The 14,218-nt window shown below is 41.5% G+C and overlaps 1 protein-coding gene across 3 annotated transcripts in view; it reads left to right on the plus strand.

Annotated features, from left to right (window-relative positions):
• Positions 1–14,218, plus strand: part of ABCC1 (ATP binding cassette subfamily C member 1 (ABCC1 blood group)) — a 55,764-nt gene extending 41,546 nt beyond the window's left edge. For all 3 annotated transcript variants that reach the window (XM_084295791.1, XM_084295793.1, XM_084295792.1), the window contains 12 exons: positions 406–490; positions 2,273–2,411; positions 3,378–3,585; positions 4,227–4,537; positions 5,406–5,605; positions 6,093–6,219; positions 6,607–6,708; positions 7,780–7,926; positions 9,150–9,308; positions 10,231–10,397; positions 11,203–11,397; positions 12,690–14,218. In XM_084295791.1, coding sequence (XP_084151917.1) covers positions 406–490; positions 2,273–2,411; positions 3,378–3,585; positions 4,227–4,537; positions 5,406–5,605; positions 6,093–6,219; positions 6,607–6,708; positions 7,780–7,926; positions 9,150–9,308; positions 10,231–10,397; positions 11,203–11,397; positions 12,690–12,798 — 1,949 coding nt within the window. In that variant the 3' untranslated portion in view covers positions 12,799–14,218. The remainder of the gene's footprint in view (positions 1–405; positions 491–2,272; positions 2,412–3,377; positions 3,586–4,226; positions 4,538–5,405; positions 5,606–6,092; positions 6,220–6,606; positions 6,709–7,779; positions 7,927–9,149; positions 9,309–10,230; positions 10,398–11,202; positions 11,398–12,689) is intronic.

The raw sequence follows: 14,218 nt of genomic DNA on the forward strand, positions 1-14,218 counted from the left end.
CTGTTTTGTGAAATGAAAATAATTAACAGTATTAACAATGTGGTTTGCAAAACAGAAGATGGTTGGAGTGTTTTTTTCACCATGAGTCATAGCGTGACTTGGTATTGTGTGCTTTAACATCAAGTATGTTCTCATAATTATGTTAAGTTGTTATTGCTGACCTACATTTGGTAGCAAAATAGAAAAATATTCTTTGTCTTGTCAACTAATCCTGTTGGGGGTGGAACTATGCTGATTTGCTCATCTAATCAATTATCTGTTAGCATATGTAAATACTCAGTTGTGTTCTCCCCTTTGTTTGCACACTGGGGCTGCACCTGGCATTTTCAATTGTAATTAAACCTTTATGTCTCTTCCTACCATTTTCATATTTAATTTACTTTCTGTTTTGTTTCCCCCCCCTAGATGCAAATAGTCCATCTGGAAAGGAAGGAAAGCCTGTAGAAAATGGAGTGATTGTGAATGAAGCCCCTGGAAAGTTGATGCATAGGTGTGCACTCTTTTTTTTTGTGTGTGTTTTGTTTTAATTTTCTGTCCTTTTACTCAGACATGGACAAACAGTAACTTGGTATTTATATTATTTGTGGGAGGAAAATCTATCATGCCACGCACAGCAGCCTGAAAGGGGTGAGGTTGGTGCTGATGCATGGCTCAAGGTGCAGCCAGTAGTGTGGCTGAAGATGCCTTCCTAGCAAGCATACGCACACACATAGCATGGATATGCATGACAGGCCACGCGGCTCAAACATTTAGAGCAACCACACAAAGGAAAGGGCACCAGTGACCTCATCCAGTTCCCCTCTCTGGCTGAGCAGGATGCAGGTTCACAAGTCAGACTGTATTACATATATGTACAAGGTGGATCCCTCCAGTAGCTGAGCTCAAACAGTTTGCTTAGCAGCTGCTGCTGGATCCCAGCCATCCATCCGTTTGCTAAGCCCCTGAGGCTGCAGCCCTGCTCCTGCTGCTGGTACAGGCTGTCTTGCATATGTGCATACAGGGATGGCTAGGATGTCCATGGTCCCACAGCTGACCCGTTTTTGCTCCTCTGGGCTTGTGTAAATGGGCCTTTGATGGGCCGATGGTTCCTGTGGTGGCCCTGGGAGCCGTTCAGAAGGTTGCTTTCCTGCCATTGTCTTCCTGAGCTTCTTTGTGGGTGTGCAGAGGAGCACCTACCATATGACCTAGCAGTATTAATTTATTGGAAGAAATATTTACCTACAGCTGCAATATACACATGCTCCATTTTAGTACTTCAGAGTTTACACTTGTGATTCTTGGCTGACCTTGAAGTTTCTAGGCTCAGCCAATTGCTGTGTGCAGCTTGGTATCCCAGCCCCTGCACAGTGTGGCACTGACAATTGCTGTTGAAGAAGTCTTCCAGTCTTGGGTGTTCTGACCTCAGAGCACTGTAAGCGCATTTGTTAGATACACATGGAATTTGCACGGTTTGGTGTGGAAGGCAACTCAGTTAACGCAGCCTGAAGCGGAACACCTTGGCATGGTTTTACCAGGTGTATAAAGTTAATCTAAAGACAAATACACTCCTTTCTCTTATCATGGTGACTTACTCTCAGGCTTCTCAACTTTCCATGCACAGAAACCATTGCATTGTTATGAGATACCATGGATTTGGCTCACATAAAGTGGCGAGTACTGTATTGTCTACACTGCTTTTAGTAGTCTTTGCAAGGGTTTGACCACTGAAAGGTAGCAAGCAGTGCTATATGGGCCTTTACCCTGACATAATACAGCTGCTGTTACACTTGAGAGAGTCCCAAGGCAATCACTGACAGTACCTTCCCAAAATCATTTTACAGCCAATGCCTTATTCTTCTGGCACTCTAGGAATACTGTATTTCTGGAAGGTAATGAGTGCCCGTGAGTAAAATTGCCTGTTTTGTTGCCTGTGGTGGTAAAATTTTAGCATTTTAACAGCAGTACTGTTTATGATGATGTTGATGTTCACCATGGCATTTTTCTTTCTGGAGTTTGATCGTTCAACCAAGATCTATTTGTGTGCCTAGCCAGTTAGCTTGTATCTGGAAATGAGTACTTGAGAAGTGAGTGCCAGGAGGATTAGGAGCGTGCAGTGAGGGGGGGGGGAGGACAGAAGCAGTGGTTATCACTTTCCAGATGATGGCTATTAGGAGATAGATTATCACCAGACTAATGCAAGCTAGTGACTTGTAGCCATAGGCTATCGAGGTCTATTTGTGAAGCAGACGCTTGGCCTGTATTTTCCAAGACTAAAAATAAGTATTTTTAACAGGCAGCTCAGCAACTCTTCAACATATAGCAGAGAGACTGGGAAGTCACAGCACCAGAGCAGCACAGCAGAGCTCCAGAAGCCACTTGCAGAAAAGAATTCCTGGAAATTGACGGAGGCTGACACAGCAAAGACCGGGAGGGTAAGGTCTCCTGTTCCCACTTCCTGCATTCTCTTTCAGTTTCAGAAAACTCCACGTGAGGAGAAAAAAAAAAAAAAAAAAGCTTCTGAAGAGCATGTAGTTGGGGTGAGAAAGAGCTGAGAGGATTGTGGGGCTCGCTGCTTGTTGTGCAGCACTTCATGAAAGTGTTGCTATGGTCTCTGGTCCCAGAGCAGAGCCCCAGGTTTGCTTGCAGAAAGAATGTTGACATCAAAACCTCAGCTTAAGATGATGAGTCTAACCACATCAAAGCTTGAAAGAAATGGCAAACTTGCAGTTTGCTCTTTTTTAGAAAGAGGTTGCAAAGTTGTAACAAATTAGGTGACCTGGTGAAATTTATCCTTCAGTGTAAGGAGCTGGAATTGACTCAGCTGAATTTAAGCCAATTTTCCACTGTAGACACAAGTATCTAATCCAAGGGTAACCAAGGGCTTTCTGAGAAACTGGAGAGTGTGGTTGCTGGGAAAATGGTAGTTATACCTCCTAGCAATGTTGCTGGAGTCCTGTTTTACAATAGATCATAGAATACAAGCTATATGAAGCAAGGGTTTAATTAAAGGATATATAATCTTGTGGTAAAAAGAGAGAGACAAAATCTGGAACCTCCCCAGTGAAGTTCTTGGCTCTGCCACAGATGCTCTGTGTTACTTCAAGCAGCGCTCTCCCTTTCCTTCCCTTGGAAGACAAGGGAAAGATGATGTGTGCCTGCCCTGGAGGGATACTGGGTTTGGCACATATCCACAGAACATCTTGCAACTTGTGTTCCAGGTCAGTGGCTTTCTAGCATGTAATTGTCATGTTTGTCTGGCTTGATGCAGGAATGCTAACTTTAAATAGTGGTTGAAGAAAAGGGAACTTGCTGGCTTTGAAACTTCATCTGCAAAATGAATATGTAAAGAAATAAATAAATATATATATAAACACATTTTTCCTCCCTTCTGTCTTCAGGTAAAGGCAACAGTATATTGGGACTACATGAAAGCTATTGGACTCTTTATCTCTTTTTTGAGCATTTTCCTCTTCATGTGTAACCATGTAGCCTCCCTGGCTTCCAACTACTGGCTGAGTTTATGGACAGATGATCCTGTTATCAATGGAACACAGCAGTATACAAATGTCAGACTGGGAGTGTATGGAGCACTGGGAATTTCTCAAGGTTTGCCTGGTTTACCTATTGTACTATTAGCTGGTTCAGAATGTTTCTAATGCTCTTGTATCCCCAGAACTGCAGCAGCAGTTTTCTAAGTCCTGAGTTTTTATTTCATAGAAAGACAGATAACTTGTTAAAACCAACAACAAGTAAACTGACATATAAAACTATTCAGTCTGTTTAGTTACTGAATTTGTTCTTCTTTCATTCATGCAAAACAAGAACAAAAGTGGTTGCAAGTAGACTGATAAGCCATGCGACAAAACATCTGATCTGAGAAATGGCCCTTTGGCCTGTCAAAAAAGTGCGCTTGCCTGGCTTGCAGGGACAGTATATCACAGGAGGCCTTAGCTATGCTGCTGTGGTCTTGCTGAGCTGCATAGGCCGGCGTTTTCTCTGATTGTATTACACACCACTTTTTTTTTTTTTTTTTTTTTAATGGAGAAAAATACTTCCATGAGAGAAATGTGCTGTTTTCACTGAAAAAGTTTTTAAATTTATTTAAATAATTGCCAAGTCTAACGGTAGTGAACTCCAATTCTCGGGATTATTGTACTAGATATGTGCTAATTCTGCGTGATGACAAAATGAAGGAAAATGTTTTGTGTGATAGATGAGAGCAGTTAAAAACAAGTCTTCTGTTCCAGGTATTGCTGTATTTGGCTACTCGATGGTTGTGTCAATAGGGGGAATATTTGCTTCACGACATCTGCACCTTAACCTGCTGCACAATGTCCTCAGGTCTCCAATGAGTTTCTTTGAACGTACACCCAGTGGAAATCTGGTGAATCGTTTCTCTAAGGAGATAGATACCATTGACTCCACTATTCCACCAATCATCAAGATGTTCATGGGCTCAACGTTTAATGTCATTGGGGCTTGCATCATCATTTTGCTGGCCACACCTATAGCTGCTGTCATTATTCCACCTCTGGGACTTGTCTACTTGTTTGTGCAGGTAGGGGCTTGGCCAAGGTCATCTGGACCAGCAGTTACATGTCCTCTACTTAAGACAGTTGTGTTCTCACTCTGGAATAGGTCTGGTTTCAGTATGTTTGACTTGTCATGCTTGACTGACGGTGTTTTGCATGGCTTATTGATTAACTGCAGCAGAGCATTTCCTTTTGTTGTCAAGTGTAGAATGACTTCTGTGTGCAAGAGGTAATACTTTAATACCTAAGCAGGCTTTATAAAATGCCATTAGATTTTGAGGCAAACTGCATATATCTCGTTGCTTTGAGCCCATTTATGAAAAATCTGTGAACTTTTCTAAAGCTTTCTCCCAAATGAAAGGGTTGGGAAGACCTTCAGAAAATTATATATACTTTCCTGCTCGTGCCTGTTTTGTCAGAAACTTGTTTACTAATCAAGAGAAGCAAAGGCAGCTTTTCACTCCTGTCTTATGCAGGCAGGATGTGCTTGCTTCACTCTGCTTTACTGCTAGGAATCTGGCAGAGGGAGTACAAATGTGAGAGAAGGAGCTGATTTATGGCTTTGATTCTTGAATTAGCGAATCTGTAAAGCTCCACTAGTAAGTCATAAAGGCAATGAGGCACAATTCAGAGTCTCAGTTTTGTACTGTTTAAGTTTCCAAAAAGAAAGTGGCTATCACATGATACGGTTTGGTTGGCAGTTGTTTAAAGACTGTCTTTATGTATGTAGTGTGATCTTTTTAGGCCTGAAGTGTTGGAGAAGGCATGTATTTCTGAATATATGTTGAATCTCTGTAACTAACAGCCTAAATGGCAGGGAACTCTCACATGATTCCTTCTGTCTTGTCAAATGTAATCTGGACATAACCGTAATTTTCGTATTCTGACTTGCAGAGATTTTATGTGGCTACTTCTCGCCAGCTCAAACGCCTTGAGTCTGTCAGTCGTTCTCCTGTGTATTCTCACTTCAATGAGACCCTCCTGGGAGTCAGTGTAATCCGAGCCTTTGAGGAGCAGAAACGTTTCATAAAGCAGAATGACATGAAAGTGGATGAAAATCAGAAAGCTTATTATCCAAGCATTGTGGCAAACAGGTAATAGTGGAGTTGAAATATTGAAAGGAAGTTACAAAGCGAGGGTATGGTGCTATTGCCTGTCTGCCTTACCAATCAGCTGTCAGTGTATTTGTCCAGGGTAGGGAAGCCGTTGTGGATGTTTCTTTTTGCTTAAACTTGTGTGATAGAATTAAGGGTGATTCTGAATTTCTGTTCTTTCTAAGAGTTCCTGCCTTCTGGGTAGGATTTATAAAAACTCTTACTCACTAATCCCAACGTAACCACATCTGCTCTCTGAACTAAAACAGGAATTAATGTCCCTAAAGAATTTATTCATTTTGGATGCCTCTAGGTTTGCATGCTGCTGGAGTAGGACCCCAAATACCTTACAGTTGCGATGTCACTGGCAGTACTCAGATGCCATATTGCTAAAAAGCAAGATGTGTGACAACATTGGTTGACTGCATTCCTAATTCTCTGTGGATGAGTTACTGGTAAGATGCATGATGTCTTCTCTGTCTTGCAGGTGGTTGGCTGTCCGACTGGAGTACGTGGGGAACTGTATTGTTCTCTTTGCAGCATTGTTTGCAGTGATTGCACGCAACAAGCTCAGTCCAGGATTGGTTGGCCTTTCAGTGTCCTATTCGCTGCAGGTAATTTTACTGTTAAACAAAAAAAGCTCTAAATTGTCAGACTGCATCAGAAAGCCAAGTTCTTGGTCAAGCTTCAGAGGGAAAACTAACGTAAGGAATACAGAAAGAGAATAAACCCTACAAATAAAAAACATCTGGAAAAATGGGGGAGGTTCCTTCTGTGCCCTGCATGTGTGAGGAGATGTGACTAAGACAACTCATCCTATGCATGTTAAAGGCATTTGGACTTCTCTCCTGTCCAGCACTAATTAACCAAAATCATATCTGTGTTTGTACATTCCATGAACTTGCAGTCCTTCGGTTGTGCGAGTTTTTTGTTTGATTCTTTTTTTAATTGCAGGTAACGTGCTCAGTGTAAACTGCTTTTTTAAACTTCTTCTCTTGCAGATTACAGCATACTTAAACTGGCTAGTTCGTATGTCATCAGAACTGGAAACCAACATTGTTGCTGTAGAAAGAGTCAAAGAATATGCTGAAATGGAGAAGGAGGTACGGTGGGTCGTCCACCACAGCTGGCACTTGGTGGATGTTTCTAGGACATGTGGCTGTATCATTCGACATGAGGTTGCATGCAGCCTACCTGGGTGTTACGACCAAGTCTGTAAGAAAGCAATGGTTGCCTTAATGCTTGTAAAAGCTTGTCCTCTGAGCTGAGGGGTTTGATAGAACTTCGTGCTGTCATTGATCTCTAGAGATAGGCTGTGTCTTAAGGGTGTACTGGGGGTGCTCTTATACTCCAAATATTTACAGCTTGTTATTTAGGAAGTGAATCTGCTGTTCTGCCCCGTGTTAAGCAGTGGAGTTGTGCAAATCTGGTTTTGTTTTCTTCAGTGATTAACCAATTTTTTCTGTGTTTCTCTTTTTGCTCTCAATGGGAGGAGTAAAGAGGATTTAATTTTCTGTTTTAATTCAAATCACCTAACAAGTCATTACATCTGCAGTTGTGCACCTTTTGGCTACAGAACACAATTCCCTATTGGTCTTCTTTGACATGCTTGCCTCCAGAGAATCTGACTTACATCACTGTTTTTGTAGCCAAACCTTAAGAGGACCCTTCTTAGAACAGGGTCTGGTAGTAGACTGGAGTTTGTGTCATTAAAAGCCTCTTTGTTTGGTACTGGCAGTAAATACGGTGGAGTGTGCTCTCTTCTCTCCCACCCTTGTGGGAGGCTGAGGCAGCAGTTTATTTTACCACCCTGTAAACCTTTTGTCTCAGTTGAAATGCTTCTAATTGCATGCCTGGCTTCCCGATGCTTTCCTTATTGTGGTGGTGGTATTGCATAAGCAGGTTATCTCAATACATGCTGCCTCTGTGATTCTGCTGTTCCTAAGAAGCAGCTTTATCTAGGAAGTGGCACTTGTGATAGCAAAGCCTGTGGCTACATTCACCATTTCATCTGCCTTGGGGCAGCCCTTTTCCTTTTTTGTCCCATCATTATCACAGTTCCTTTTGCAAGTTATACACTAAAAGGATTTTTCTTAATTGCTTTCCTTACGTCCTCTGAGCCTATGCCCAGCTGAGGGAGGAAATGATCAGGTATGCTTGTGTTGTTTTTTCAGGCTGAGTGGAGCATTGAACAAACTGCCCCAGCAAGCACCTGGCCTGAAGAGGGCAAGGTTGAGTTTCGAGGCTATGGTTTACGCTACCGGGAAGACTTGGATTTGGTTCTGAAAAACATAAATGTCACCATAAATGGGGGTGAGAAGGTAATGAATCTCAATTAGTAGCAGATGACTGCTGTTGAGAAGTATGTATGCATAAGCCAAAGGGGGGTCCAACCCCCTCCTGTAGGACACTCTTAGGTCCTTGAGAGCAAGAAGAGCTTCTCTAAAATCAGTCTCACTGTAACTGGTGGCTGCAGCAGGCTCTTACTCTTTTTAAGGGACATCCTACATCGTGTGATAAACATACTTATTTTGTGGGTTCATGAAGTGTCTTTTGGTCTCATTTCATAAGGAAAGGAGGCTGTGCTACCTGTTGTTCCCATCCCAGAAACTTCTGAACTGCTTTGCTAATCTGTTTGCCATAGGCAAAGAGGTTGACGCCTTGCAGAGTGGTTAAGTTTCTACTAGCCTCAAGGAAACAAACTACTAAGTAAAAATGGGGAGCTCTGCTCTGGTGAGGGAGAAGCTGTAAGGTGAGACTGCAAGAAAAAAAATGGGACTTGAGTAGATCCTATGGATTTGGCCAGACTGATTGTGGTAGATGTGTGTGTATGCCCGCACGCACCTCAGTCCTGAGTGCACTCTCTGACTTACACTACTAGTGTGAACTTGCACGACAGTGTAAAAAGTAGTCGAGAGACACTTATACTTAGCAGGCTTGCTTAGTTGTGGTATCCAACTTGATATTTGTTTTTCTGAGTGCATGTTTTCTACATACAAAATATGGGCAGCATGCTACCCCAAGACCGGATAGAAAATGTAGATGACAGGAAAGAACCAACCAAAGTACCAATTAAAAAATGTTTTTTAATAAAAAAAAGAAAACAATTGATGAAGACTTTAGACTACTTGGGAAGCAAAACTTAAGTAATTGAGTGCTTTTGCTGTATATTTTCTATAAATCCAAAGAAGAGAAAATAAAGGTCATATCAGAAATTATAGCTGTGAAACACAAATGAAAAAAGAAAAAGGTTAGGAAATCTTTGGCCCACTCTACCTGGTTCCATCTGCCTTTCTGCAAAAATCGAAAACTTCTGCAAGTAGATTGCTATTTTGAGATTGCCTTTTTTTTTCTTTTTTTTTTTTGCATATCCACTGATATTTTTTTCCCTCCCATTTCATCAACCCCTGTTAATTGCACTATTCTGGGGTATTGATAGCCCAACATATATAACAACCTTTTGACAGTGTCTCTTTCAAATAGATTCTTGCAAGTGCTTTAACCCTGCCTTAGAGTAAGTTGTTCTCCTATTTCTTTCCAACAGATAGGAATAGTAGGAAGAACAGGAGCTGGAAAATCCTCTCTTACTTTAGGCTTGTTTCGGATCAATGAAGCAGCTGAAGGAGAAATTATTATTGATGGAATTAACATTGCAAAGATAGGACTCCATGACTTGCGGTTCAAGATCACCATCATTCCTCAGGTAGGTGTGAAATCCTGCCATTGCCAGAGCTCATTTTGTAAAAGTTCACTTTCTGCAGTGTACTAGGGGGGAATATATTTACCTTATGAGGTACACAGTACTTTTCACTCACAGAAATGTGCATGTAACCATCCCTGTCTAGTCCAGCAACTGTGGGTTTGATAGCCCAAAACATCTGGGCATGTGGCTTTACAAGAACTGGGCATTCAGACTCCAGTCTTCTTATTCTTACTGTATAGCATTTATTACATTCCTGTTCAGATTCAAAACAGGACCATAATGTGGTTATATAAATCGCATTTGCAGCATTCCAACAAAAACAAGTGAACACACTGCAAAAGACTTCTCGTACTGCTGCTTTTGGAAATCTGTGGGGGAACTTTGTGTTTTTGCAAAGCTCCATTTGATTACTCTGCATTAGTCAGGCACTACTAGACCAAAAGTGTTTCTGAAGTAGTACTTGTCCATATCCAAGAAAGAAATGCATTCGTTTTGTTAATACTGCGGCTAAAGACTTCTTGAAATATTTACAGATGGTGTAATTCCGTAGGAGGTGTAAAGTTGACGTAACTGTCCCTGCTGACAGAAGACTGGACAGGGAGTGCTCAGGCTTTAAATCAGCAGACCAGTTTAAAGAAAAAAAAATTGGCTGATTTTTTTTTTTTCTGGATTTGTGAATTACTAACTTAGTTTGCCAGAATCTGCAGGATGCACAGGTCAGACCCCTAGAAGACCCAAGGAATAAGGATGAGGATGAATATATTGCTGTTTTTGGAAAAAATGAGGTCTCTTCTAAATTGAGTAGATGGGCTTATGTGCAACTGCAGCTGTACATGTTGTTTTCCTTTCACTATCTAAGAAGTATTTTTGGAGCACTTGCCATGATCTGTGTGGATTGTCAATTACCTCTTTTTATGACCAGGATCCAATATTATTTTCTGGCTCGCTGCGTATGAACCTTGATCCTTTTGACCAACACTCTGACGAAGACATTTGGAGGTCTTTGGAATTGGCTCACCTGAAAAATTTTGTATCAGCCCTGCCTGATAAACTTAATCATGAATGTGCTGAAGGTGGAGAGAACCTCAGGTACGTCAAAGAAACAGTGCTTGTGAAAATTGCCTTATGAGCTAAACAGGAGTTGAGAGGTGTGTGTGCGCCCTCCCTTCTGCAGTTAGACTTTCTACTTCTAGAAAGCTTACAGTTTGCTTTATCAATATGTAGCTAGATGCTACCAATAGCAGTCTTTTTATTTATTTTTTTGGTGGTGTTTGGTTATTGTTTATTTTTTCCGTGTATGAGAATTTGGGGAGGATCTGGGAAATTCTTAATGTGTGACCAGGCAACCAAACAATTAGGCTTTATTGAACAGGCTTTAAGCTCTCAAGTTTGAGAATTTAATTTAAGAAATACTCAGAAAATGCTGTGATGTTGGACTTCCCAGCTTGGACAGTCATGGAATGGATTTTAGTAGCAGCAGCCTGCTATTTATAGCAGATGCTCTGAACTTAAGATGGCTCGTGCCCAATAGATGCAACTTTTCCATGGGAGTTGTTAGCTTGCTTTTTGCACTGTAACAGGATTATGTGATCAATCTGCAGAAACCATTTGAAGTCCAGTCCTCAACATTGCATTGATTCAGGAATGCAGTTATGCTGAAACCATTTGTAACGTACTCTTTTATTACATTCTCTAGACTTCATTATGAGGGAGCTGTTGTAGTTAAGATGCTGTTACATGCCTTGTAGTGAAGCAGTAAGAACCTTGTCTATTTTGCTGCATTCTTGGCACATATACTACAGAGGAGTTCTTACAGGAATTGCTGGGCTTCGACACGAATATTGCAAACTTGTTCTGACTTCTTTTCCTCCACCCTCCCATCCCATCTATGTAGTGTGGGACAGCGCCAGCTGGTGTGCCTGGCAAGAGCTCTGCTCAGGAAGTCCAAAATCCTTGTTCTGGATGAAGCCACAGCTGCTGTTGATCTCGAGACAGATAACCTCATACAGTCAACGATCAAGTCTCAATTTGAGGAGTGTACTGTTTTAACTATAGCACATCGTCTGAACACAATCATGGACTACACAAGGTAAAGTAATAGTGTTTCTGTCTTGAAGAATGGCATGTGTGACCTGTATTGTGCTCTACTTAGAAGAGGATCATTGTGCTAGATAAATGCTGCCCAGTGTATTGTTTTTAGCTGTTTCTCCCCAGAGCTGCTCAAATTGCGGTTTGGATGGGTTGTGTGTATTTGTTCTGGCTTACAGAGGTTGTGCTTGGCCTGGGGAGCTGCTCAGATCCCTGTGCTGTACTGCTATCATGCTATGCCTGCCCAGGCAAACCAGGAAGGGAAGGGAGGCAAGGAGGACAACAGGAGTCTATTCCTGGGTCTTGCCCTAATTTAGGCACAGTTGAAAGAGGCAGCAGAGCTTTCAGGAGCACATACCCTAAACTAGGCACACCCAGTGTAAGGAGTCAGAGGGGCAGATCCTGCCTTTGTCCAAAGTTTATTTGACATTTCTCTTTCCTTCAGTTTTGGTTTTAGTTCATGTGACCTCCCTCATCCTCGGCAGCCTTGCAGCGGTGTGATTGAGGGCAGAGTTTTTGTCTTATAACTTCAGTCTTAAGCTCTCTTGTCCTTTTTATCACATTGTGGCAGAGAGCAAAGTGACCACTGATAAGATTGTGTACTTTCGTAGACCTTTCTTTGCACTGTCAATAGTGAAAGATAAGAGACAAGAGCTTTGCCTGCGCCAGGCACAGCACCAGCAGCACTGCCACCAGATTAACACCCAATTCAGTCACTGCAGCCAGAAACACCAGGCAGCAGCACCTGCTTAAGGGCCTGGGCAGCATCTGTGCAGTTCCGAGCCAGTTGGTGGAGGTAGCTGAAGGGCAGCACTTGTACCGAAAACTAACTTTGACTACAGTGACATGCATAGTGAATTTCCAAATTAAAGCTGTACCTTTGCTTTGCACAAGCTATGTCTGTGTTGGTAGTTTATCAGCAGAATCTAACAGCAGCGGATGTGGTACAGTGTTAGGGCAATAGTGTTCCAGATTTGGAAGGTCTCAGGGGCTCTCTTATTTTGAGAGAAAGTGCTGCCACCTAGTTTCTGGTTGGCTCAAAGCATACTCAAAAGTCTATGTCGGCTGGCAAATGACCAGGTAAGTGTATGCTATGTAAGAAGTAGACCAGGAAAGCCATCTGGAAGGACAGAGATGAAAGCCTCCATTCACTCATACAGTCTGGACTGTCTTTCCTTGCATGTAGAGGCTGTGCTACAGTCAATTTCTGTGTGTACACATACATCTGTTCTCTTTGGCATTCTGGACTGACCTGCTTGTGACCATTTCTTTTGTTTTATCCTTGTTTTACAGAGTTTTAGTCCTGGACAGAGGCGAAGTGGTGGAGTGTGGTAGCCCAGACAGCCTCCTTCAGGAAAAAGGCATTTTCTATAGCATGGCCAAAGATTCGGGATTGGTGTAGGATTTGAAAATGATGGGGAAAAAGGAGATGATACATTCAAAGAACTATGACTTCCCCTGGGCTGTTATGAATTGCACAGTTCAGTTTCAGACCTAATGAAGTCAGCCAGAGCACAGCAATGGAAGTGACGTAAAAATGCAATATTTTTTTCTTCTCCTTTCTATTGATTTTAGCCAGCTTTATAAGTGCATACATTGTGCAAAAGCACTTCAAAGACTTTCAGTTCTTCTTGCCTGACATCTGTCATTATATGCTCAAATATAAGGTGGAGTGGTTCACCAGAGAAGTTCAGAGAAGCTTTTTCTTTTCATCTGCCCTTATGTTCGGAAGCCCCTTTTTTGTTTAAAGTATTTCTGCAAATGCTAGCTATTTGCTTGTTTGCTGATTCCTCATTTGATGAGCCATCTATTGTGGGATGCACTCGGAACATTTTGTGGCATATAGTCCTATAGTCCAAAGATTTTTTCTTGTGAAATAATGTGTGCCAGATTTTCTCATTATGGCATTTACTGTACATGGTTAATGCTTTTATGCATTCTCCTAAAGGTTTCACATGTGTTTACAGTGTACAGCAGCAAGTTCACCAGACTCTGTCAGTAGTGCTGATGTGAAGAAGCACAGTCAGCTTCAAAACAGTATTTAAGCATGTTTGGAATGACAATCACTCCAAAACCAAACTCTTGCAGCAGTTAGTATGTTGCAGTGTGCAGTACCTGGTTTTACACCTGGTTCACTCAGGAATTCTGACTTGGGTGGAAAGTCCTGGTTATGCCTGGGGGGACTAGACTGAGAAGTCGGGATTTGTTTGAGCAGAGGTTGCAGGCTCAGCATTATACTGATTGTAATACCCTTGGCTTTAGGAGTTCTGTGCTTTAATAAAAGCTCTATCACATCAAGGACCATTAGCCTTATATCAAAGATACATGCCCTTCATGCTGCTGCTGTTGACTTAAATTTTCTGAGAAACTGTTCTGTTACAGTAGATTTAAAAAAAAAAAAAAAAAACACAACACAAAAACCCCCAAAACAAAAAGCAAAGAACTGTGTTACTGTTTTTACGTTGTGTGTTAGAGGGGTCTAAGAATTCAATCAGCAGTGGAGTCTGATTTGCAAGATCTTTGCTTGAATGTTCAGTTTTTTGTGGAAAGGAAAAAAGTTGCGTTTCTTATGTTATAATTAGTCTTATATTAAAGGAAAATGCTGGAAGAAGGCAAACTAAGCCAGATGGACCCAACTGTTCAGTACTCTGGGAATGTGGACTTGATGTTGCTGATATTAATGCTAGACAGTTGTCTTCTTTAGAGTAAAGCTATTTATTTTTTTGTAAATTATGATTCTGAAATTGAATAGACTGAAATTTTCTTTGGTATTTTTTTGTAATGACTATACAAATATTTGCAAAGAACTTGCAGTAAAAAAA

The sequence above is a fragment of the Netta rufina genome (assembly GCF_964035555.1).
Source record: "Netta rufina genome assembly, chromosome: 15".
Lineage (NCBI taxonomy): Eukaryota > Metazoa > Chordata > Aves > Anseriformes > Anatidae > Netta > Netta rufina.